Source organism: Cervus canadensis, chromosome 29, assembly GCF_019320065.1.
Source record: "Cervus canadensis isolate Bull #8, Minnesota chromosome 29, ASM1932006v1, whole genome shotgun sequence".
In the NCBI taxonomy this organism is placed as follows: domain Eukaryota; kingdom Metazoa; phylum Chordata; class Mammalia; order Artiodactyla; family Cervidae; genus Cervus; species Cervus canadensis.
The window spans coordinates 3341931-3369045 of record NC_057414.1 but is presented as its reverse complement, the minus strand read 5'-3'; the positions used below and the strand labels follow the sequence as shown (position 1 = coordinate 3369045).

Sequence of the window (27115 nt, the reverse complement as noted above, 5' to 3'; positions counted from 1 at the left end):
CCGCTGCCTCCCTGGCCCCACTTTCAAGTGTTCTTGTTCGTTGTAAAACTTCTTAGGTGGTTTTTCTTTTAGGATCCAAATTCAAAGTAATTTAAAATTGTTTCTGTAGAACTAATGGAAAGCAGTGATTTGAATGGAGTCAATTTTCTTCACTTCACAAGGGAAGAATTCAACCAGAAAACGTTTAATGAGTACTGGAGAAACTGTATTAACTCAGTTTATTTGTTATTTCAGAAAAATAAATTGTGTCCTAAGAGATTAAATGCATTTGTCACAATTATCCATTATATTTTGATTAAAAAGCATGGCATTTGGGTTTAAGAAGATAGAGAGCATCTATTATTTTCATTGATGTATACTTGTTACCTAACCTCTAAGCCTTTAATTGTTACGTAGTATCATCATGTACCAGTATTTTAAAATGTGAAAACTGGACTAACGTATCTTTTAAGTGTCAGAAGTCAGTTTATGTATGATACATAAAATTGCAGCTTGCATTTTGGGGAAGGGAAGGTTTTTAATGGTAATGATCAGTTTACTGCCTTTTTTGTTTTTTAAATATATTGATTTTTCTTATTTCTTGGTTATTTTATAGGAAGATCATAATCAACCATTGTTTGGAGTTCAGTTTAACTGGCACAGTAAAGAAGGAGATCCGTTAGTGTTTGCAACTGTAGGAAGCAACAGAGTGAGTGTTAAGGGGCTGTTTGGCGTTTGGCTTATCAGTCTCTGGTATTAATGTAACACTGAAGTGCAATGATTTTGAAGTAAACTTTGTATAGCCGATTTGACACTATCATTCCTTTATGTAAAAATGAAACATTCTAGAAATAGTCAAAAATTAATATTCATGACTGAAAATATATCTTTTTTCATATATACTCACAAAATTGTTCATGAAACAAGTCTCTATTTATACTTTGTCTTCATAAATATTGTTCTAAGTGGTTGAAAAAATTGACTTTTCTTTTTCCAAGTGACTGTAATAGTTGTTTGTCAACTTGGAGTAACAAGTCTGTGATTTCTTAAAAATAATAAATGTAATTAGTTGCTCTCTATAAATGCAAAGCATAAATCCAATGGATTTGTATAATAGTTACTGAAAATATTTTAATTATACACAGTAAACATTTGTTTTGAATTATTTTTATTTAAGGAAGCCAGAGTATCATGAACTGAGAGAATGCATGGAAAAAACCATAGTGGACATGTTTTCATGTAAACTGTTATTAACTTTAGTTGAATCTGGGGCTGAAAAGGTGGATCGCAAAGACTTTATTTCCATTCACTTCTAATTTGAATGGGAAAAAGGAAGATTCCTGGTGCCTACTGGGGAGTCTCAGGAGTCTGTTAAATTAAAATCATTTAAGAAAAGTTGTCCTCCTAATAATAAGTCTTTTATTAACTCACATTCTGGTTGTTCATTAATAATGTACTAGGAGTTATGAGGAATAATGGAGAAACAGATTGGTGTATTTGGAAAAAGAAAGATGGGGGAAATTGACTAACTGGTATGGGTTGACAGTAAAGTCACTTTCTTTACCTTTAGCCCAAAAAGGGAAGGGAAGGAAGTGAATCTGGGAGCTATTCTGTAACTTCTTATTTTAATTGAGTGAAATTAAATCTTATGTTTCTTTAGTAATTGTGCTAAGCTTGTTAGAGAAATAAGAGACCATGATTTTGAATGCACTGTTTCCTGTATTTATGTTTTTAATGTTAGTATTCTGTTTTCAATCAAAACCAACCTGGGAGTTGTCAGCTGAGTATTTTCCAGATGTCAGCATATTTCCATACTTTTTTCTTTTTTTTTTTTTTTAATTTTCTGAAAGTTTGAAAATCTTACAAACATACATGCATCTATTCTGGGCTAAATCCTTCCTGTTTTCTGAAAAGTAAAATGTGGCTTTAAATAATTTCCTGGAAGTCTTCAAAGAAGTTTTTATATATATATATAATTTTATTATTTGGCTCTGCTGGGTGTTTGTTGCTGTCTGGGCTTTTCTCTAGTTACAGCGAGCATAGTTGAGGTGCACAGGCTTCTCCCTGAGGTGGCTTCTCTTGTTTCGGAGCAGAGGCTGGAACGTTGTGGCTTTGGTAGCTGTGGCACGAGGGCTCAGCGTTGCGACATCTGGGCCGTAGAGCACAGGCTCAGTAGTTGTGGCGCACAGGCTTAGTTAGTTGCCCCGCATTCAGAGAAGATGCTTTTATTGGTTGTTAAAGTTCTGAAAATTTGAAACTCACTACTTAAGTTGATAACCTGGATAACAGCTTTTTTTTTTATGTTTAGCCAAATGTATGTGGTGATACGTAGCTCAAAAACAATGATTCAGAGGGAACCTGATGCAGTTCAAAGAAAAAATTAAGGTTATTTTTTTCCAAAAATTGGGAATATAATCCATTAATTGATTTGAGTTCACTTTTAAGACATCACTATAAGCGTACTTCACTAACTTCACCATCATTATTATTAATTGTCATGTTGGTATAATTAGAATTAGTATAACTTGTGCTTCAGAATGCCTACTGTAATGTTCCAGGCTTTCTACAAAAAGAATCCCTAGTCTCACTTAAAATGACATTGAATTATAGGTTATTGAATTATAAGAAAGTCTGCTATTTGTACCTCTTTTTTTTAAATAAAGCAAATATTAATGTAGAGATTATCTTATTAATTGGTGACTTAAAGGATTTTTATAGAGTTCTTATAGACATTAAAATTAGTAACAGTATTGCTAACATGACTAAACTGTAAGAAAAATTGAAAGAAATGTTTAAAAATGTAGTATTACAGGGACTTCCCTAGTGGTTAAGTGGTTAAGACTTTGCCTTCCAATGCAGAGGGTGCAAGTTCTATCCCTGGTTGGGGAGCTAAGATTCCACATTGTTTGGGGCCAAAAATCCAAAACATAAAACAAGCAATATTGTAAAGAATTCAATGAAGACTTTGACAATGGTCCACATCAAAAAGTGTTTAAAAAAAATTTTAGTATTACAGAGTAAGCCCTCTGTATCCTCGGGGTTCCACATCCACAGATTCAGCCAACTATGGATTGAGAATATTCAGAAAAGAAAATTCCAAAAAAGCAAAACTTGAATTTGCTTTGTGCCGGCACCTTTATTTGCATAGCATTTACGCTGTATTAGTGGTCTAAAGATCAAGTATACTGGAGGCTATGTGAGGTTATATGCAAATACTGTGCCATTTTATACAAGGAACTTGAGCATTCTCAGATTTTGGTATCTGTGGGCATCCTAGAACCTGTCCCCTTGCAGATACTGAGGGACCACTGTACATAATTGAGTAAAAATATGTTATTAATTTTAGAAAATGACAAATGGCCACTGTACAACAGGAAATTAATATATAACGAACAATGTCCATGAGGCAAATATTAGATTTTCTTTTATATAATGAAAAATGCTCTAAAACTACCCAAAGACTTTAAAGAGGATAAGCCACAGGAATCCCTGGAGATCCAGTGGTTGGAACTCTGCACTTTCACTGCCATGGGCCTAAGTTCCCTGTCAGGGAACTGGGATCTTACAAGCCATATGGCACAACCGAAAAAAAACAAAAAAGAGGATAAACCACAGTTTTAGGAAGTAGTTATACTTTACTGTGAGGTACTCAACTGTATTTACTTGGCAGAATTGGTCCAATTATATGAATAAGTTGAAAACATTGGAAATAGAAACCATAAATTATTACCACAGTGTTTAATATACTCTGAAAATTATGTAATGCATTAGGGTTTATAATGATTTCCTTAAATTTAAAGTTCTCCTTTTTTAATAGTTTTCTGTATTGTTTAAGTTATTTTTAAAAAGTTCTTTTTTTTTTTACTGCATTGCACAGTAAAATAAAGTATGTTCAAAGCTGGAGCATGTGTTTCTGTGTTTGAGATGAACCCTGTGGTGTTGCTTTCACTAGGTCACCTTATATGAGTGTCACTCACAAGGAGAGATCCGGCTGCTGCAGTCTTACGTGGACGCTGATGTATCCTTTCCTGGGTTTTCGGTACCATTGGCCAAAGAAATTGACTTTGAATAAGTACCCCAAACTTCTGTACCTTACTTTCTTAGCTTTATCCAATGCTGTTCCTTCACTGTTACCCAAGAGATTCTTGGTATCTAGTTTTCCTGATCCCGGGAAGCCACTGTCAGGGTGGGCATGAGGCAGGACAGTACAGGTGGCTAGAGATGAGCGCGGGAAAGCCAGTAATAGAAAATGATAGCGGAAAGTAGTCCTGTTTCTTTGACCTTGCTTATATTTTTATCATTTCAGGGCAGGGATATTGGTGAGTTTGGGTTTATCAGAAGCTGTGCCTGACAGTCATATCAAGTATTTGGTCAGCAGAGCCTACAGGGAAAAAAATAAGCATGTTTGTTTAGGAAGTGAAATATCGTAAAACATGGGTTTATAAAGAAAAAGAAAGCTTTAAGAATAAGAAAGCCAAAGGATATAGCAGTCAAAGCTTGTTGTTAAGATTTCTTCCAGATCCATTTGAAAAACCTAGCAAGTAAGAAAAAGAACATTTTAGTTTTCCCTTAGGTGATAAGGAAGGAGGTGACCTTTGGCAGTATTGGGGAAGTCTCACACAGGAAAAGTGGAAAACTGAGTAGTTAACTGATTTTTATCTAGAGGCACATAGAGTTATTGAGATAGAGCCAGGGTCTGCAAATTACAGCCTGTGGAACTAGACACCTGGTTTTGGTTTTGTTTTTGTTGTTTTAATTTTATTTACTTATTCTTCATACCAAAGACATTTTGTATTGGGGAATAGCCAGTTAACAATGTTGGGATAGTTTCAGGTGAACAGTGAAGGGACTCAGCCATGCACATCCATGTATCCCTTCTCCTCCAAACCTCACTCTCATCCAGGCTGGCACATAATGTTGAGCAGAGTTCCGTGTGCTATATAAGGGTTTTTGTTGGTTATGCATTTTAAATACAGCAGTGTGTACATAATCTTCCCAAAGTCCTTGACTATCCCTTCCCCTGGACAGCTGTTTTTATAAATTTTGGGGAGGATACAACCTATGCTTATTCATTTACATATTGGCTGTGGCTGCTTTCAAAAGACAGGTAAATAGTTGTACAAACAGCAAAATAGTAATCAAAATTGAGTGGAAGGATTGGTTTGTTTGATCACTTGGTATAGATTTTAGACCTAAAATCTTCATTGTTTCAACCCTGATGGTATAAAGAAAAACGGGAACTTCTTTGTCGAGAGCTTCAACAATTCTTTGGACATTATTGTGATCATTGATGTGTTTCCTTTAAAAAACAAATTATATTTCTTAACTGGAATTTCTTAGGCTGATGAAAACTTTTACACTTGTGCGTGGACATATGATAGCAATACAAGCCATCCTTTGCTGGCCGTCGCTGGATCTAGAGGCATAATTAGGATAATTAATCCCATAACAATGCAGTGCATAAAGGTGGGTTTTCTTGTTAAATTGTAGATCTGCTTTTTTGGAATGCACATCTGTGAAAACTTGCCATGTTGAGTTTAAAACAGAGTCAATTTCTGTGCAGTTTATAATTTGGTTTGTACTTTGCCTGCTGCTTCCTTTAGACAAGTCTTTTGAGACCTTTGTCACATTTGGGTAATGCAAATTAAAGAATAAATGAGAAAATTTTATCTTTTGCCCTGTTTTCTGTTTAAATCATTTCTGTTCTTTTGCTTTATCCTGAGAAGCTCTAAATAAACAATAACTAAAAAGAGTGAACTCATTTTTCAAGAACCCCTAAATAGGGGTATGGAATCAAGGGTACTTTGTAAAGAATTGAAAAGTGAAACCTTGGAAGTTGATACTAAAAGAAATTTTACAAATCACTTTAACCTTGGGGGCACATTAGAATCACCTGAGAATCTTTTAAATCCTTGCTGTGGCTCAGAATATCTGCAAATGGGACTTGAAAATCTTATTTTCCCTTCAAGCTGGGTGATTTTAATATGCTGCCAAGGTTGAGAACCACTACTACAAGTGAAATTATTTTTCCATTCTCCTAAGATTAATGAAAATGAATTTATTGATTTTTATATGAAAGTTGAAATGTCTTAAATTTATTATAGCACTATGTTGGCCATGGAAATGCTATCAATGAGCTGAAATTCCACCCAAGAGATCCAAATCTTCTCCTGTCAGTAAGTAAAGGTAAGAGAAACAAACATTTCCTTAAGTTGTATTTATTTGGGAGTGAGTTGGGTTTTGTTTGTTTGTTTTGTTTGACTTCAGGACAAACTAATCTAAGGGAAAATTCCAAATTTAAAAAGAAGTAAGTTTTAGAAAAATCTTGGGCTACATTAGCATCCCCAAACCAGGAACTGGAGAAGGAGACAATGAAATACACTGTTCATGTAAGATGTAGATAAAATAATTGACACTGAGAATTAGGTGTGTGTTACCCTTATTTTCCATATTGCCTTATGATAGTTCTACAACTTTATTCTCAATTGAATTATCATGCTAAACTGTATTAATTTTAATGGCAGGTCACCAAAGTTGCAGCATTTTTAATAGTTTGAAGGTAGTCTAGCAAATCATCTGATGCTTTCCAATCATGTAACAAGAAATAGTGTATCTGAAAATCCATAATTCTTTTTTGCCTCTCTATATAAAGCTTCTATTTTATAAAAGATTCCCTATAGGATTCCTTAAAATGCTAAGTTATCTAGCATAAACTCTTCTAAATGTTTTCCTTCCTTACAAAGAGAAAGCATTGTCTTGCTCTGTATGCCTGTGTTGGCATTGTAAGTTTATTTTGGGTTCAGACAGGCCTCTGAATCATTCTTAATCACTTCTGAGCTCTCTAAAGTGATTTAAGTTGTTCTTATTTCTACTTTTCTGTTTTTTATTGCCCTTTCTCTTTTCATTTCTACATTATTCTAGTCAAATGTATTCTTAACAGCTATCCCACCTATAACCTAACCCCTACAATCTCCCCATATTAAAAGATAATCCTCAAATTAAAACTCTTACATGAAAAATATCTCAGTGTGATTTTTCAACTATCAAGGCTTGTTTGGAAATAGACACCTAAGAAGAGAGCTCATAACTTTTTCTCTTCTGTTACAGTAACTGGGCTCAGATATTCTTTTACAAGTAACATAGACCATAATGGCTTACTTGCTTTTAATATCACAGTTTCTTAACCTTGCTCTTCCCCCATTGTGTTAGAGCATTTTTCAAACAGCTTTTCAAAATGAACAGGAATTTTTCTGCAAGTAAAACTCTCAAGAAAGGAAAAGACAATTTATAGGGGAAAAAAAATATGCAAGTTGTGTATCTAATAAGGGACTTAAATCAAGAGATCATACAGTTCAGTAATAAAAAGACAACCAAATTAAAAGCAAAGGCTTTAAGTAGACATCTTTCCAAAGAATAGGCAAGAATGTCTAATAATACATGGAAAAGCACTCACTGTTAATCATTAAGGGATGCAGCTCAGACGTACAGTGAGGTACCACTTCACACCCACTAGGATGACTGCAGTCAGAGAGACAGTAAGATATGGAGCCCCTTCACCCATTGCTGGTGGGAGTGTAAAATGTGTGAGCACATTGAAGAACAACCTGGCAGTTCCTTAAAAAGCTAAACATAGAATTACACTCCTAGGTACATGTATCTTAAAGAGAAATGTAAATGTCTGCACAAAAACTTGGATGCAGATTGAAATCATGGCTACAGAAAGAAATCATTTTTGTAGCAATGTTTATTTCCACTACTAACAATATATTGTATAATATGTTAATATTACACAGTATAGACATAGTTATATTTCAAACTCTGCTTGGTATTATATTTATGAATATTGCTTTCTATTTATTTTGTTGCTGATGTTTAGTGGAAAATGAGATTGCTCAGATTACAGTTACAGAATTGTTGAAAAGTCCATAATACTCTAAATAATGTCCCAATGTGTGTATGTTTCAGTCCTATTTTTAGATTTACTATAGAGATCTTATAAATCTACTTTGTCCTCTTCAATTTGTAAATGTGGGTATAGTGGAGGGAAAAACTAGTACCCTTGAAAGTTTGAACTCATACCTAGTTAAATCTACAGGTAATATAAATATTTTAAGTTCCTATATGATATGGATTCCTTCTTAGTCATTACTGTGAATGAGTTAAGTCCAAACTTTGGTAGTTTTTTCTTTAAAGAGATATTAAAAGTCCACAGTAAATGAATGATAAAAGTTTATGTTAATTTTTTTATGTCTGTACTAGATCATGCTTTACGATTATGGAATATCCAAACGGACACTCTGGTGGCAATATTTGGAGGTGTAGAAGGGCACAGAGATGAAGTTCTAAGTGCTGTAAGTTGAAAGCTACAGGGCAGTGACCTTCAGGTTACAAAGCTGTGAACAATCCCTATAAGAAAGCATGTGGTTTGTTTCATGTAGCATGACAGGCAGTTACTTCATTTACTGTGACAGACAAGGTTTTAACTTAAAAATGAAGAAATAAAGCAAGTAGGCGCTTTGTGTTTTATCTGTACTCTTGTACATGTTTTACCAGCGCCTGGATTCTCATGAAAGAATTCTATGTTCTTTTGCTTTTTTAATCTAAAATCACCAAGTTACCTTTTGTTGTTTCTCAATTATTAAAGGAAAAGGTTAACCTACTTGGCAATTAAGAAATTTTTTCATCTTTTATTTGAAGTTGAAATATAAGTTACTCATTTCTAGGAAGTATTGTTCACACTGACTTTTAGATAACTTCCCTTTGATGGCATGGTGTTGTCTCTATGCTTTGTATTATAATCTGTTGATCGGTTGTAGTGATATTAAGTGTTTTTAGTTAAGTTTCAGATGTGTTGTTTAGGTTTACTTATATTCTGTGTGTAGCTTACTTATTTAGTAGTCTCACAGCTCTTCCATTTTTTGTTTTTTTTAACTATTTTAAAAGGGCATTATATTTTGAAGCATGTGGTATTTAAATTGGAGGTACTAAATAATCCTGTATGCTTTTGTGAGAATCATACCTACCTTAAAGGATTTTCTAGAACTTGCAGAATTCCATCTGGCTTTATGTGTGAAAAAACAAAGACTACTGTCCTTCCTTAAAAACTCAATGAGAGCTCCTGGCTCTAGAGGTGTCTTGTTGCTATTGACAGTGAGGTAGTTGGGAAAAGTAGCAGCTGCCAGACTTCTGAATTCAATAAACACCAAATCTGAAGCTCTCAGGCTTTTGTAAAACTGTGTTCATGATTGATTCAAAGATTGGATTAACATAGAATATCTAGATTAGTGAGGAAAGTACTCTCCTTAAATAGAACTCTCTACTGTTGCTTCTTAAAATGAAAGCAGGGGATAGTTTGTATCTCTTCTGTACCAGTAGTAGCTCACTGCTAGAAGGATTGATGTGTGAGATTTTCATTGACACATGTACCATGTGCTAAAGTAAATATCTCTGAGCCTAAGTGTCTGATCTGTGAGATAAGGTGGAATAAGGTTGTTACAATAGGTGATCTGTTAGGAGCTCATTAAAAATTACTAAACAGCAAATGAGGAAATGTTGCTTCCTTTTTTAAGACATGTTTTTCTTTATTCATTTAAAAAGTGAACTCCAAAACCAAGGTACCCGACTTATCTAAGTGTTTTGACTTAGATATACAAGTAAATTTCAGTTGTTTAAAGGACTCCTAATTTCACATGCAGATACCAGTTTCATTGCTTCGTCTGGGTTGGACAAAGAAAAATAAAAACCATTCAGGTTTTCATGTCATAAAATAATTGTTTTACCTCAGCATTAGATTCACCTTCAAAATCAAGCAAAGGAAATATTTGTCTAAAGATAATTGAATAGATAAAACTAAATTCAAAGATTTTACTTCTTAACCTGCCATATTGCATAGGCTCATATATTGTGGTGATAACAAGTCAGTTAAAACTAAATCTTGAAAGTGGTAAACACTTTGTGACTTATGGCCTACATACATGAAACCCAAAATGTTAGTGTTGTGGTTTGATATACAATTTCCACAATACTAGACATGAGATGAAAATCAGCATAATTTGGGGAAATAATTTACATATTTCATTTTAAGCTTTTCTGTTTTATATACAGGATTATGATCTTTTGGGTGAAAAAATAATGTCTTGTGGTATGGATCACTCTCTTAAACTTTGGAGGATCAATTCAAAGAGAATGATGAATGCGATTAAGGAATCTTATGATTATAACCCAAATAAAACTAACAGGTAACAGTCGTAGTATTTAAAACAATTTGCTATCTCATGCCTTTGAATAATGTTTTACTTTTTCAAAAATTGTTATATTAGTCTCCAGTATTGAGTTGGGAACCCTCTCTTTTAATAACTTTAAGGTATAATTTATATGCCATAAAACTCAATGAATTTAAATGGAAGCCTTTATTTTTATCTAATTATGTTTGTGGCTCATTTTTCAAAATCCCTTTCAGGTTGTGTTTTTATCTTAATTTAGTAGCCAATTACACGTATTTTATTTAGGTATGCATGTGCTAATATTATTAACACCGCTTGTCAACACTGTAAATCCTAATTAAAGACAGTAAGTCATAATTTTTTCAGTGGGGTTCTTAGCTTTAACTCATGATAAATGCTTTCCTTTAAATGATACTCACTTCACTAAACACAAAATTCAAAAGCAGGAGATTTGTTCTAAGGGACTACATGTGGGAACTTCTCAGTTTTCTTAATTTATTTTTGCAAAACCTCAGTTCTTAATTAATTTACTGTCTTTTTCAGAATCTTATCAAGCTGTTAACTCTTTCACTATGACTATCCTATGTTTGTAAATGTTAACTTTGTTTGCTCTTTTCATTTTAGCCGTTAATTCCCTGATTATCGACCCACATTATGAGTAGATTGTTAGTTGAATTTTTAACCATAAGTAAATATTTTAATACAGTGACATTCATCACATCTCATACCTCTTAAGAATTAGCACAGCTTTCAAATTCTGTTTTAAAACACCAGGAGTTAGTACAATATTAAATTTGTCTTTTTGTATTTTCTAGAGCTCTGGAATAAATAGAAGTTGTATTTTACAGCTTACAGAAAGTAGCTGAATTATGCTGGTCTTCTTGAAAGAGGTTTAACCATAGATTATAATACATAACTTGGCTAAAAAGCAATTAATAAAGCTATAGCAGTTAAGAATTTATATCAAGTCATTAATAACATTTTAATGTTTTAATAAAGAAAAGATCTGGGAGTTTCCTGGTAGCCGAGGGGTTAGGAATCCAGGCTTTTACTGCTGTGGCCCTATTTCAGTCCCTGGCTGGGGAACTGAGATCCTGTGAGCCACAAAAAAAAGGTTAAAAAAAAACAAACCCCACAGTGTGAATTGAAAAACGTATTTGAAATGATTGAGCCCAACATCCTTTTTATGTTTGAGGGAAAAGCCAAAGAGAAGACTTATGAGTTGCCCAGGATACAACTAATTGATGGCATAGGATGCTGCTTCAGTTACTTCACTTTAAACACTGAATCACTTACTAGATTAGAAACGTTAGGTATACATTTAATTAACTGAAGAATTGGTAGCAACTTCTCTAGCTTATGGTCTTGTCACAAACATCTTTAAGGAAAAATGGTGCCATATTTTACTTTTCTAAATACAGGAAAAGTTCTAACTAACAAATGTCAAATTCCTGTCAGATATCATCTTCAAAAATTGTTGTTCTAGGTAGGATTCTCACCTAACTTTAGCTTTACCAGACTTTGAAATGTGTCATTGTTTCTGAAAGATGACTATCTTTTGAAATAAGGTAGGTGTGTTAACTTTCATAGACCATTGTTAACTTGAAAGGATTGAGTTCTAGCTTAGCATTTTCTATGAGAAATTTTCAGCTCTAAGCAGATGTCTTTGGTTATTGGTTAGGATAGCCAGAATTGAAGTAATTGATTTTGGTCTATATATAGTAAGGCAGGAAGTTGCAGTTTTTATAAATGAAATTTCATAGGATGAACACAAAATTGAGTTGTGAGCTAATAATGGAGTAAAATGTGGAAACAAAAACAGAATGAAATTTTAGTTCCCAATAAACAGATCAGAAGATAATTTAGTTTTATAGGAACACAGACAAACTAATACTCATCTGTTTTTCTTTTCAGAGTTTTATAAATCCTAAAAAGGAAAATTAGTGAGCTTCTGCTACACATTTTTCTCTTAACTTTTGATATTTCCATTTCAGGCCATTTATTTCTCAGAAAATTCATTTTCCTGACTTTTCTACCAGAGACATACATAGAAATTATGTCGATTGTGTGCGATGGTTAGGTGATTTGATACTTTCCAAGGTATGGTAACTGCTGTTAAGCTATATTTCCATTGTTTGTGTGAGTTGGAACTCTGCAGGGAGCACAGTTTTTTATGCAGTTGGTAAATGGTGTAACAGACGGGAAATTGCTTTTTTTTTTTTTTTTTTAAATCTCATGATACTTTGAAAATTCAGAAACTTATTTTAGGCATAAAACATCCTGATGAACTATAATTTGTGCTCCAGTAAGATAAAAATGTTAACTTGCAAGATGATATTCTTTGATATCCAGTGTTATTGTAAAATTACCAATATCTAAAGCCAGTAGTAGGGTTTTTTTGGGTTTTGTTTTTGATGTTTGTGTTCATTTTAGTAAACTTACATGTATAAAAACAGACAGATGGAGTTGGCTCATGGGCTCTAGTTTGCCAGCCCCTGCTCTAGTATGTTGATATATATTTTTTCTACTGATAATTTAGAGAAGTTGGTGGTGATGTCATCTGAACATTTAGGATTGTCAGATTTGGACAAATTGCTATCCAGTTTCTATTTGGTAGAGGTTTCAGGGCATTTCACTTTTTCTTGGGTAGAGCCTGATTATTTATTTTTTCCTTACCAAGGAGGGTAGAGTTTTACTTTTTTATCTTTTAACCTTTGATTTTGAAATTAAATTCACAGGAAGTTTCAAAGACAGTTTAGAGAGGTTTCACATTGCCCCTCACCCAGTTTCTCCCATTGGTTACACCTTATATATATACAATATCAAATTCAGGAAACTGACATTGTAAGTGTATGTGTATGTGTAGTTGTATGTTATTTTATCAAATGTGATTTTGTCATTTCAAGAATGTTTCTGTATGGGACCTTTTAAGATTATTTTTCCCTCAGTATAATGCCATCCAAGTTGTGTATATCAGTAGGTCTCCCTTTTAGTTGCTAAATAGTACCCCATGGTGTGGATGTACCACAGTTTATTTAACCTTATTCATCTATTGTAGGACATTTTGGTCCTTTCCAGTTTTTGGCCTGTTACAAATAAAGCTGCTATTGAACAGTCGTGTGTAGGTTTTTGTGTGGACTTAACGTAAGTTTTCACTTCTCTGGGATAAATGCCTAGAAGGGCAATTGCTGGGTCATGGTTACATTTGTTTAGTTTTTTAAGAACCTGCCAAACTATTTTCCAGAGTGGCCGTGCCATTTTACATTCCCACCAGCAATGTATGAAAGATGCAGTGTCTTCGAATCTTCGCCAGCATTTGGTATTGTCACTATTTTTTATTCTAGCTGTTCTGATAGGTGTGTAGTGATACATCATCATGGTCTTAATTTACATTTCCCTGATGGTTAGTGGTGTTGAACATCTTTTTTATGTGCTTATTTACCATCCATATAGCCTTTCAATGATGTCTCTTTGTATCTTCTGCTCATTTTCTAATTGGATTTGTTTTGTTTTTTTACTGTTGAGTTTTGAAAGTTCTTCATATATTCTAAATCCTATGTCAGATAAGTAGCTTGCAAATTTTCTCTTCCAGTCTGTAGCTTGTCTTTTCATTCTCTTAACAGGGTCTTTTGCAGAGCAAATATTTTCAATTTTGATAAAGTTTAATTTATTGATTTTTTAAAAAAATCATTTTTTTATGGATAATGCTTTTGCTGTTATTTTGAAAAACTCTTCACTAAGCCCTGGATCCTAAAGATTTTCCCCCGTGTTTCCTTCAAGAGTTTTTATAATGTTTTATATTAAATTTATGGTCCATTTTAAGTTAGTTTTTGTATGACATTTAGGTAGAAAGTTCATTTTTTGCCTATAGTTTATCCAGTTGTTCCAGTGCCGTTTGTTGAAAGCCTATCTTTCCTCCTTTGAATTGCTTTTGCACTTTTTTCAAAATTGTTTGGCTGTGCTTGTATGAGGCTGTTTCTGGTTATTTGAGGCTGTTTCTGGTTATTCTATTCTGTTCCCTCTACCAGCACTACATACACAGGCTTGATTACTCTAGCTCTATAAGAAGTCTTGGAATCGGTAGAGTAATTTCTTCCACTTTATTCTTTTTCAAAATTATTTGCATCTAGTTCCTTTGCCTTTCTATATAAGGTCTAGAATTATCTTGTCTACATTTACTGAAAATCTTGCTGGGATTTCTTTGGGGGTAGGGAACATTTTAATTGGAATTGTGTTAAACCTGTGTATCAGTTTGGTTGAGAATTAATATCTACTCTGCTTAGTTTTCTTGTCCTTGACTGGTATGTCTGTTCATTTGTTTAGACCTTTGATTTTTTATTATCAGCATTTTGTGGGTTTTTAAAAATATAATTTTATTTATTTTATTTTTTGGCTGTGGTGGGTTTTTTTGCTGCATAGGCTTTTCTCTAGTTGTGGCGAGTGTGGGCTACTCTAGTTGTGGTGTGTGGGCTTCTCATTGCAGTGGCTTCTCTTGTTGCAGAGGACAGGCTCAATAATTGTGGGGCATGGGCTAAGTTGCTCTGTGGCATGTGGGATCTTCCTCGATCAGGGATCAAACCCATGTCTCCTGCACTGGCAGATGGATTCTTCAGCACTGAGCCACCAGGGAATCCCCCAGCATTTTATAGTTTTGAGCATGCAAGTCCTGTATCTACTTTGTTAAATGTATACCTTAAGCATTTCTCTTTTTTGAGTGACTATAATAAATGGTATTTCTGATTTCCATCTCTTTGTGTTCATTGCTAATATATAGAAATAAATTTACTTTTGTGTATTAATCTTGAATCCTATCTATTTTAACTACTTATAGTTCAAGAAGGGTGGTTTGTTGGGGGGTGGCTAAAGGTTGGCTAATTACTTGGGATTTTCTACATAAATCATTCATCTTTAAATAAGGACTGTTTTTATATCTTCCTTTCTGAACTGAATTTTTAAAGAATTTTCCATTTCTTGTCTCATTTCACTGACAAGCTTTTGGCGCTACATTGAATAGCAGTCTTAACTCATTAATGACTGGGGGATTTTTGCAGAAACTAACTCCTGTGGCCGGTGATATTTATTTTGACCGGTCAAAAATTAGTTCTCTTATTTGACTAACAGTGTACAGTTACCTGTAGTCAGTTACACCTGACGTACCTGTAATTCCTCTAATTTTTGTGAAATGTTGTCTTCAATCCACTCTTCTGTAGAAGTATAGGAGCAGTCTCCAGCACTGTTGCATTTTCACTTTGTATCAGAATCAATCAATAAGATTTTTTGTTGGTCTGATATTCACATCATCTGAATTAGAACTATATTCTGAAGAACTATCATCTTCTGAGACACTAGTATATATGTCACTTAGACATAGAACGTATCTGCATAAAATTCACTGGAAAATTCTTCCTCAAAATTTCGTGACATGTCATTTCTGAAATTTTATGTTTATAATATACACAGAATTGGAACAAAAACCTGATGGAGCAAAATGTAATTGATGATGATAGTCATAGGTTGTATGATGAACCCTTGGTGCAGTTTAAGCTCTAACAACTTCACATGGTGATATTGATTGTATCACTCTAAAAACATATTGATACATCTCCAGTCAATAGCATTCAGGCAACAAAAGATATATTAATATGTCTCTGGTCAGTAATGTGTTAAACAGAGCAGACTTCCTAGACTTGTTTCTGATGTTAAAGGGGGAAAGCATTCAGTCTTGGGCAATTATACAGATCAGCTGTGTGATTCTTTTGTAGCAGTTATTTTTGGGCTCTCAGGTCTTGGTAGCGGCACTCGGGACCTTCGTTGCCTCATTCAGGATCTTTCCTTGTGGCACATGGGCTCTCTGGTTGTGGTGCGCGGGCATAGTTGCCCTGTAGCATGTGGGATTTTAGTTCCCCTGCCAGGGATCGAACCAATGTCCCCTGTATTGCCAGACACGCTAGACCACCATGGAAGTCCTAGCTGTATGATTTTTGTAGATGTTCTATATCCAGTTGAGAGTTGTTCTTTTTCCTAATTTTTTCGGAGTTTTATCATGAATAAGTGTTGAAGTTTGTCAAATGCTTTTTTCAGCATCAATTGATATGATCGTTGTTTTTACTATTTTAGCTTGTTAATGCAATGGACTGCACTGATTATTTTTGAATATTGAATCACTGGAATACGTTTACTTGGTCATGCTGTATAATTAATTCTTTTTTATGTTGCTGAATTCTGTTTGCTAATTTTTGTTAAGAATTTTATGTGTATTATTGGTCTGAAGTTTTGTTACTTGTATTATTGTCTTTGTCTGGTTTTGATATCAACAATACTGGCATTTGGGCCTAAAAATTTTTGAGGAGGAATTTTAAAATTAAAAACTTGATTTCCTTAAAAGTGAAAAGGTTATTCGAATTAAGTTTAATATTGGGTGAGTTGTGGTAGTTTGTGCTATTTCAGGAATTGATCCATCCCATCTAATATAAAATTTATGTGTGGAGAGCTGTTTGAGTATTCCCTTATTATCCTTTTGATATCTGCATGGTCTTTAGTGATAGCCCGTTTCATTCCTGAAATCAGTAATTTATGTCTTCTCTCTTGTCAGTCTTTTTAGGAGTTTGTCGGAATTATTTTGTCACCTCCTGTCTCCCTGTTTTTAGTTTCTTATGAGTGTATTTTGTTTTTCTATTTGCTAGTTTTGCGAGCTTAGATTATTTAGTCAAGACTTTTCTAATGTAAGCTTTTGGTGCTATAAATTTCCCAGTCAGCACTGCTTTAGTTGCTTCTCACAAAAATTTTGATATGCAATGTGCTATTTAGTTTTTGATAGTGGTTTAGTCACTAGGTCATGTCCGACTCTTTGCAACCCCATGGACTGTAGCCTGCCAGGGTCCTCTGTCCATAGGGTTTTCCAGGCAAGAGTACTGGAGTGGCTTGCCATTCTCTTCTTCAGGGGATCTTCCCAACCCAGGGATCGAACCCGGGTCTCCTGCACTGCAGGCGGATTCTTTACTGACTCAGCTACTTGGGAAGCCTGTTTAGTTTTTAGGTGTTGGAAAATTTTCACTATCTTTCTCTTACTGATTCTAGTTTGGTTTCATTTTGGTCAGTCAGTATATATTCTTTATGATTTTGATTCTTTAAAATTTTTCAGATTTGTTTTATTACCCTGTTTTGGGTATATTCCATGGGAGCTTGAAAAGAATGTGTCCTATTGTTGGGTGGAGTGTTCTGTAAATATCAGCTAGATCCTGTTGGTTGAGTGTGGTTGAATTCTTCTGTGTCTTTGTTGATGTCTGTCTGCTCTAAGTGCTGAAGTCTTCAACTATAATCATGAATTTTTCCCTTTCTTCTTCAGTTCTGTGACATATTGCAGCTCTGTTGATTAGCATATACACATTTAGTATTGCTTTTTCTTGGTAGCTTGACCCTTTTATCATTGTGGAAGGTCCATCTCTTATCTCTGGTAGATTTTTTTGCTTTGATGTCTCCTTTTATTTTATAGTACAGCCGTTCTTTCTTTAATTAATGCTTACATGGTATATCTATTTCAAACCCTTTACCTTTAATCTATGTGTATTCTTATATTTGAAGTGAGTTTCTTACAGACAACATACAGTTGGGTCATACTGTTTTTTAATTCACTTTGAGGAACTGTCTTTTAGCTTGTAAATTTAGACTGTTTGAGACTTGACTTACCAATTGTTACATTGTCTGGCATTTAATTTTTTTTTTTCATTTCTCTGGGTTTTCTCCCCTAAATTCCTATAGATTATGTGCACATGTTTTAGAATTTCAATTTGATTTATCTGTACTACCTCTGAGTGTATTTCTTTGTGTAGTTTGTTTTGTTTTTATATTTGCTCTGGGAATTGCTATATATGTATGTGATCATCAGTATATCAGCATTTTACCACTTCAAATGCAGTATAGGAAGCTTATCTCCCACTTTGTCCTCCACTTATAATTGTTTTAAATATTTCCTTACAATTGAGAACTTCATTAAATAATATTACAATTTTTGCTTGAACCATCAAGCAGAATTTAAAAACTTGAAGGAAAGGAGAATTTTGTGTTTACTCATTTTGCTTTTTCTGTTGTTCATTCCTCCTTTCTAATATTCCAAGATTCCTACTTTTATCATTTCCTTTCTGTTGATAGAACATTCTGTAGCTGTTGTTTTAGAATGGTGACAGATTCTTTTAGTTTTTCTTAGTTTAGGGATGTCCTCATTTCCTGTTTATTCCTGAAGTGTATATTCACTGAATAGAGGATTTTGTGTTCACAGTTCTTTCTTTAAACGTTTGAACAGTGTTGTTCCCCGTCTTTCTGGTTGCTGTCATTTTTAATGAGACGTCTGCCACTGTTGGGATTGGTTTTTCCTTATAGCTAAGGTATTCTTCTGACCTAACTGCTTTGGGGATTTTTTTTTTCCTTTATCTTTAGTTTTCAGAAGTTTGTGCTGTGCTTGATATTGATGTCTTTGAGGGATTCATTTACTGTCTTGAATCTGTAGGTCTGTCTTTAGGGGACATAATTTGTCCCAAATAAGGGTTTTTTTCAGCCATTACTCAAATTCTTCTTTATGCCCTTTTTATCCCCGCTCTCCTCTAATGATACTTTAGATTTTTTTGTTTGGTCCCTGAGACTCTGTCATTTTAATAAGTCTGTTTTTCTTTGTTCACTTGGTAACTTCTTAGTTCAGTTCAGCTCAGTCACTCAGTCATGTCCGACTCTTTGCGACCCCATGAACTGCAGCATGGCAGGCCTCCCTGTCCATCACCAACTCCCGGAGTCCACCCAAACCCATGTTGATCAAGTCAGTGATGCCATCCAACCATCTCACCCTCTGTTGTCCCCTTCTCCTGCCCTCAATCTTTCCCAGCATCAGGGTCTTTTCATCTTGTTCAGATTGGGTAATTTCTATGTTCTAACTTTAAATTTACTGACTCTGATCTCTCTTCTGCTGGTGAGCCCTTCAGTTGTTCTTTTATTTTGGTTATAGTATTTTTAGTTCTGAAATTTCCACATGGTTCTTATCTTTTCTTTGCTGAGACTGTATTTTAAGTGTGTTTGTAATTTCTCATTGAAGCATTTTTTTTTTCAAATTTTGTACTTTTAATTTTGTATTAGGGTGAAACATTTTTATGATCAATTCACTTCAGTTGCTCAGTCGTGTCCGACTCTTTGCTTTAAAATCCTTGTCAGATAGTTCTAACATCTGTGTCATCTCATTGTTTGGGTCTCTTGTTATCATTTCTCATTAAAGTTGAGATTTTAACATTTCTTGGTATGACAAGTGAATTTTGATGGAGATATGGATATTTTGGGTACTGTTAGGACACTCGGGCTCTTATTTAGCTCTCTTACAGCAGGCTTCCTTTGATAAATTTTCAGCTGTAAAGTGAATGCTGCTTCATGATTGGCAGGTAGCAAAGTTACGTTAAGGTTCCCCACTTGGTTGACTTGGTGATGTTGTCTCTTTTCTGTGGGGCAGGAGTTCAGGCTTTTCACGGGGACTCAGCTGATACCACCCTAGCAGGGAGGGGTTTGGAGCCCGCATTACTGCTCCCTGGGTGGTCTTCCTGACACTGTGGTAGGTGGTTGTGAACATCCTGGCTGTCTGCTCAGTTCAGTCAGTTAGTTCAGTCGCTCAGTCGCATCCGACTCTTTGCAGCCACATGGACTGCAGCACTCTGGGCCTCCTTGTCCATCACCAATTCTTGGAGCTCGCTCAGACTCGTGTCCATTGAGTCAGTGATGCCATCCAACCATCTCATCCTCTGTCCACTCTTTGCTACGCTGCCTCTAATACAGCCCCAGCCAGAGAGGAGGAGGAGTCCCCTCATTACTGTGAGGGGTAGGAAGGAGTCAGCAGGGTATTATGTACTTGAAGTGTTTAGTTACCACCTGTGAGAAGGGATCCCCACTGTGACTTTGCTGGTTCATGTATGGGCGGGTCCACAGTTTTTTCTGTGGTATTGTTTACCTGAAAATTTTCCCATGCTGGGTTGCCACTTTCCTGGTCCTTTGGAGAGAGGAGGCTTTGGGGGGCTTTGTTTTGTCTTTAGCTTTGTTGAGTCACTACCTTCTCTAGCATGCAGTCTGGGATACAGAAAGGAGGCAAAAGAAAACCAAGGAGCTCAGTGTCCCTCGTGTCCCAGGATCCTGAACCTGTCTGCCTCCTCCCTACCCTTCAGACTTTTAAGTTGTATTTAGTGAGATGAATAGGGAAAAGTACCTCTACTTCGTTGACTGCTGGAAGATGATGTAAAAAGGCAGTAGCTCTAAAATTTCTGCTCTTAGAACTTAATCAGATGATAGGAAAAGATTTCTGCATTTTAGGTAAGAGGCTGAACTGAGTATTGGTGGTCTCAAATCTGGCTCCACATCAGAACTACTGGGAGGACATTGTAAAAACAGATTCCTAAGCTTCGTCCCCAGGTATTCTACATCTGGCACAAGGACCTGAGGATTTGTAACTGTTAGAAACTCTCTGGATGACTTTCAAGTACAGCCATCCATCAGTGTGGGTAGACTCTTTATACCCCGCTATGCTTCAGCTCGCTGTGAGGGGACTCTGCTAAGAGCCCTTTACCAGTACAGTCAGTAAGGGCACTTGAAGAGCTATGTTACAGTTCTGCCGCTTTGGCCTCCTCTCTCAGAAATTGAGATTCAGTGGGGTTGGGGCCAAAATGTGTTTTTAAAGAAGGCTCTACAGGCTGTCAGTCCAACTGTGCACTTGAACGAGTCAGCAGACTAGGTGCTCGCTAAGGTACTTTACAATGAAGAACTTGTATAATGGATCTGTAGCCCTGGGGTTTTATATAATCTAAAAACGGCAGAGAAGAAAGCAACATGTTCTTCACTCCCTAATCTCCCTATGACCCCGCTGTTGACATGCCAGTGAACCCCACAGGGCTACCACATGTGGTTGTGTAGAATGTGTCCTGTAAAATTCCAGTAAGCACCCTTCATCTCCACCAGGATTTCTCAGTCCTGGGTCTGAGATAATGAGGTCAGACAGTTCTTTTTTGTGGGAGGAGCCATTCTTTACATTGCCGTTTTCAGCATTCTCTGGCCTCTCTTAACTGGAAGCCAGAGACATTGCCAAAGATCCCTCAGTGGCAAACCACTAGCCTACACAGTAATAGAAACAGTGCCCTCTGCGTTGCATCTGCTTCTCCCATTGTGTTCTTCACCACTTGCTACTAAAGTAGAGTGCATGTAAAGATTTCACTGTTGCAGGCAGAGAAGGTGTAACTCAGCCTATTTCACTCCCGTTCCCTTACCAATGTCGGGATATTGAATCACAGCTTTTATTGCCTTCTGTATAATCCGATCTGTAAGGCCCCTTGTATGAATTCATTAGCTTTCCTAAAACATCTATTGAGTACCTACCGTGTAGTACAGATACTGCGGACGAAGGATTAATAGTTAACTGTATAAAGGGAACCACAGGAGATTAGAAGTGAAATAGGGAAAGATGGAATGAGCAGGGGCCATATTGAAGAACTGTGTATTCTAATATATTTTTAATTTTATCTTTGCTATAAAATACTTAAGTCTCTGTATGCTGAAGTATCTAAGGCTGAAACTTGGTTTGCAAGAGATGTTGTGACTTCAAAAATGAATATTCTAGTTAGTGTAATGCTTTTGTATTGTTAAAATCTGTTGATAATCAGACATCTGTAAGTGTGGATACTGATTCTGTAAATACAAATGAATATGTTTATCATTGGATTCAGTTGATGGATAACCAGGTTTAAAGAGCTGTGAATTCTGAAATGATAGTTGAGAAAAAGCTTTGTTTGTAATGTTTAAAATTCAGTTCTACAATTAACATTTCTTTTTTATCTCGTGTCTTTTTTTTTTAAGTCTTGTGAAAATGCCATTGTATGCTGGAAACCTGGCAAAATGGAAGATGATATAGATAAAATTAAACCCAGTGAGTCTAATGTGACTATTCTTGGGCGATTTGATTACAGCCAGTGTGACATTTGGTACATGAGGTTTTCTATGGATTTCTGGCAAAAGGTAGCAACATATTTTACATTTTGAAATTATTTGACTTAAAACCATGCAATTTTAGTTTTCTCTGAGTGTATCTGTGTTCTCTTTCCTCTTAAGTGTAATCTACCTTGATTTTTTTGTATTACTTGCTTTGGCTTTTGATGTTATTTATTCTACCCTTGTGACTCTGCACACCATCTGCAGTGCTTATTATAGATGAAATTGACAGGTGTCAATGGTGGCAGTTAGGCGTTTACTTTCCATAACATCTGTTACTAAGATTTAATGTTTTGGTGATTAGAATGTTCATCTTCTTATATAGAAAACCAACATGGAAGATAGAGACAAAATATTAGTTATCTAAAGTTTTACAGAAGTTTGGTATTAGCATTTTATGGTAACAAATTACTTGGTTATTTCTTTCTATATGAAAGCTTTGGAAATTTTCTGTGGCTTTTATTACAGTTCTTTAAGGCAGAATGAAGAATACATGCTAATTGTGTACATTGTATAGTTCTTCAAAAATTTGCAAAATGGCTTAATTTATTCAGGACACCTTTGTGAAGCATTAGTTGCTCTTATCGTCATTTACAAATCAGAAATATAAGATGCAAAGAAATAACCAAGAGCATTGCCATAGGGTGGAGCTGAGGTTTTTTTGCCATAAGAAAGATATCTTAGGATTGCTTGAAGTCTTTATAGCTTATATTAGTAATTTGATGGGTTTTTGTTTTGTTTTTGATGGGTTTTTAAAATATATTTATACAGATGCTTGCATTGGGCAATCAGGTTGGCAAACTTTATGTTTGGGATTTAGAAGTAGAAGATCCTCATAAAGCCAAGTAAGTATTTAGAAATTCCTCTTCATAATTTCTGACTTTTCCTCCAGAGTGTTGTCACTATAGAGTAAGTAATTGATACTTACAATGCCATCCTTAACATCATTTGTAACATTTACATTCTCAGCATATTGTAAAGTATTTCTTTTTTATTCTAATAATAATTGTTTTTCCTGAGTACTTTGGTAGTAAGTTATTTCTCTTTTTTTTGTATAAGGTATATGGTGCCTCTTTGATTTAAAATACACCCAAAATTTATGAAATTTGAGATTAGGCTCTTAGTGAAGTATATTCTGATTTCAAGTGCTTTCTGTATGTATGACTTATAACATCTATTCATTTTCTAATTCAGTGTTTTTAAGTTTGATACTGACAGCATTATATGTGTGTGGTGTTTAACCTGTTGTCATGTTTTCTCCGTAGATGCACAACGCTGACTCATCACAAATGCGGGGCTGCTATTCGACAAACCAGTTTCAGCAGGGACAGCAGCATTCTTATAGCTGTTTGTGATGATGCCAGCATTTGGCGCTGGGACCGACTGCGATAAAGTACTTTTCCCAATCAAAAGTAGCGTGTGTTTTCTGTGTACCGTAGAACAAATGTATCCTACTATAAGGGCACATAGCGCATTTAGAGTTGTCTTTCAGCATTCATCAGGCTGAGCTGAATGTAGTGATGTTTACATTGTTCACACACTTTGTACTGTCTCCTGCCCAGACTCTACTGCTTCTAATAAAAATTTATTTTTGTAAAGCTGTGTGTTACTTTAGTTTGTTTTGTTCATTGTGATGCAATGTTGAAAGTAATAAAATTACACCTTATCTTTTTTCAGTGATGATTATTGTTTTATTTGCCTAATGGAAAAAGCTATAAAACAGTGATTAAGTTTATAAGCTCTGGAACTAAACTGAATTTTAATCTTGGCTCTGCCATTAACTGACCTTGGATAATTAAAAAGGATCACTCGATTTAATACATGTGAAACAATTTGAACAGAATTTGACTCACCAAACCCTTACCTTTATTGGAAATTGTATTTCCTATTGTTATATATTTCTTAATGATTTCTTCTATACTAACTGTAATAAGCAAAGTCTATAAGAGTTATATAATGTTTTATCTTTGCAGTTAGAAAACATTGCCATATGATTTACAACTTGGTCATTAATAATCTTAGTGGAAATATTATCAGAGCAAGGGAGGAGAGGACACAGAAGCTTAAATGCAGTGGGTTGAAAAAGGAAGGAAATGGAGAGTGTGTATAGTGAGTTCTTGTCCCCTTTTGTAGAAGAGGGATTAAAACTTAACAAGCAAATTGAGGATATCATAGGGGTGAAATACTTAGTGATTTTGTCCCAAACATAGGGTACTTTGGTTATATTTATGGAAAAGAATAGAATTAAAATATAAAGAGTAGAATTAAAATATAAAGACCAGAAAGATCCTCCAAAGAGGACCAAGATGACATATGGAGCATTTAACCAGAAGCAGAAGAAAACCTGAGCAGATAAGGTAGAAGGTGAGATGAAGGGAAACGGTAAAATACAAAAGACTGAATTTTGTGCAGCCCAGTACAGAAGTACTGTACAGCCCAGTACAGAAGTCTGTCTACATCTCTGATTATTTCCTTAGGCTCATTTGTCAGAATTAATAGGTGAAAGGGCATTTTTGTTAAGGAACCAAGTTCATTTGCCCCAACAGCATAGGTTAGTGCTTCCTGAGGTTTCTGTTTTTAGTTCCTTTGTACATCTCTGTAGATGAGAGGTCAGCTAGCCTTTTTCCGACCTCTGTAACAGGCAGGTGGTAAATGTTTTAGTACAGACTCCATGACGTGTGCCCAGCTCTGCTGCTGTAGGGTGGATGCAGCCTTAGACATTACAGAAACGAATGAGCCTGGCTGGTGCCAGAAACACTAGTTACAGAAACAGGCAGGGGGCCATGTTCAGCTTACAAGCCATTCATTGTTGTGGGTGTTAGCGGTTAAAACAAGAAACCTCAACGAGGCCCCTAAGGTGGCTAAAAATTTAGGTTAACTAGCTTACAATCAAAGATCACCAGATAGAAAATGAAGCAAGCCACTGTGACTGAGACCACTAAAGATTTCAGAATTACCAGAATACAAAATCACATTTAAAATCAAATTTTGTGTTCTCTTCCTTATTTTCCATCAGTTCTCACCTAATAGACTGCATGATTTACCTACTTGGTTTGTTGTATTTCTCCCACTAGGATGTAGGCTTTCTGAGAGTAGATGGATTTTTTTTTTTCCTTTTGTTTCATTTCACTGGTATAACTACTTGTAACTTGCACTTGGTGGGTGCTCAATAAATATTTGTTAAATGAATGAACACTTAAATAAAAGATGCCGTCACAAAAATAAGCAGTAAGAGACTCCCGAGATGGTCGAAGAGGAACTGAAAAGTCGAATTTTCTGAAATGAAGAGTGTGATTATTGAGATAAATTCAGTGGTTAGACAGTAGATTAGACACAACTTGGGCTTCCCTGGTGGCTCAGACGGTAAAGCGTCTGTCCGCAATGTGGGAGACCCGGGTTCAGTCCCTGGGTCGGGAAAATTCCTTAGAGAAGGAAATGGCAACCCACTCCAGTACTCTTGCCTGGAAAATCCCATGGACTGAGGAGCCTAGTGGGCTACAGTCCATGGGGTTGCAAAGAGTCAGACACGACTGAGCGACTTCACCTTCACATTCTAGACACAACTTGAATAGAGATTAATGAACTGAAAGCCTGGTTACTTAGAATATGGTGTACCTAGAGAATCAAAATGGGGAATACAGAGTTAAAACTATAGAGGATAAAATTAAAAGATCTAATGATACTTTTAACTAGAGATCCAGAAAAAAAATGAAGGATAAGTAAAAATTTGAAATGATTCTTTTACTTGCTTCCATGATATCTTAAGTGCCACGTGGGCACGTATCTCAGAAAAGGAGAGCACTGTTGGTCCCAACATCTTCCACACCATCATGTCTCCTGCTTCCACTGCAGTCATAGCCACTAATGTGTCATCTGCTAAAGTTTCTACCAGCCCTAGAACTTCACCGCCATCCGTATCCATGTCCGGAGAAAAGGCTTCCACAGTTAATTTCAAGCTGGACGAGCGGCCAACTGCAGCCGTATCCCTACTGTAGCTTTTTTGTGGTGAGGCAAGGTGCTCACTAGGACAGGGGAGCCTTCCACAGCATAATTTGAAGGGCAAGACGAAGTCCCCGTGTGGTTTTGTTGAACAACGGGATCCAAGGACTGGCACTCCTGCACTATGCGTCTACCCAGGGCTTGATGCTTGATCTAAACTCCCTCTTTTGTCATTCGCCTCAGGTAGTCCAGTAATGTGAAGAGGCACAAATTCTCCCTTTAATTCCACACCATGGAGCTCATTTTCTTGCTCGATTACAACTACGCTTCCAATAGAAAGGGAAGGTGCACATTTGGCTCGCCTGGACCTCCAATCCAGAAAGGAACAAGAAACCCTGTTCAGCGATGGTGGTAAGCACTGACACGCTCCCTGCAGGCCAGCATTTTGCTCATTTCCCCAAGGGAGCCAAGGTCCTGACATGCGTGGTAAGGGACACATGATTCTTGTCTATGGAGATCAGAACGAAGTCTTCCCCGAGCTTTGAAAAGAAATGTGCAATAATCCAAGAGGGACAGCATGCTATTGATTTTGTTTCTAGTCCTGAAGGCAGGGTCAGCTACATAATTTGCAGGGCCTAGTGCAAAATGAAAATGCAAGCCTCTTGTTTAAGCTGCAGAAAAAAATGTAAGATGCTGAAATTCTAAGCTTTTCCTTTTCTTCTGTGTTTCCTTAACTTGTATTTTTAAAATTTTCAACGCCACTGCAAGTTAAACTTCTGTCAACACAAATTTTATCATTCATCTTCATAGTATATAGCAACAGTTTTAAGTGCAAACAAAAACATTTAACCCCTTTGTGGAATCATTGAAATTACATAATTGGTATTTTGTACCTCATGCATTCACGTGTATTTACTAGTACAGTGGGAATGTTGGGCAAAAGTAACTCAGTGTTTTATTTCACTTCTTGGTACAAC

General features: G+C 35.7%; 1 protein-coding gene across 3 annotated transcripts in view; it reads left to right on the top strand.

The window, feature by feature from the left end:
- EED (embryonic ectoderm development) overlaps positions 1-23797 on the top strand; it is a 30995-nt gene extending 7198 nt beyond the window's left edge. For 2 of the 3 annotated variants that reach the window (XM_043451697.1, XM_043451699.1), the window contains 11 exons: positions 596-688; positions 3932-3997; positions 5320-5445; positions 6084-6165; positions 8239-8330; positions 10084-10217; positions 12197-12302; positions 13447-13521; positions 22068-22226; positions 22971-23044; positions 23465-23797. In XM_043451697.1, the coding sequence (XP_043307632.1) occupies positions 596-688; positions 3932-3997; positions 5320-5445; positions 6084-6165; positions 8239-8330; positions 10084-10217; positions 12197-12302; positions 13447-13521; positions 22068-22226; positions 22971-23044; positions 23465-23591 (1134 nt within the window). In that variant the 3' untranslated portion in view covers positions 23592-23797. The remainder of the gene's footprint in view (positions 1-595; positions 689-3931; positions 3998-5319; positions 5446-6083; positions 6166-8238; positions 8331-10083; positions 10218-12196; positions 12303-13446; positions 13522-22067; positions 22227-22970; positions 23045-23464) is intronic. The other variant, XM_043451698.1, reaches the window with a different exon arrangement.
- The last annotated feature ends 3318 nt before the right edge of the window (positions 23798-27115 follow it).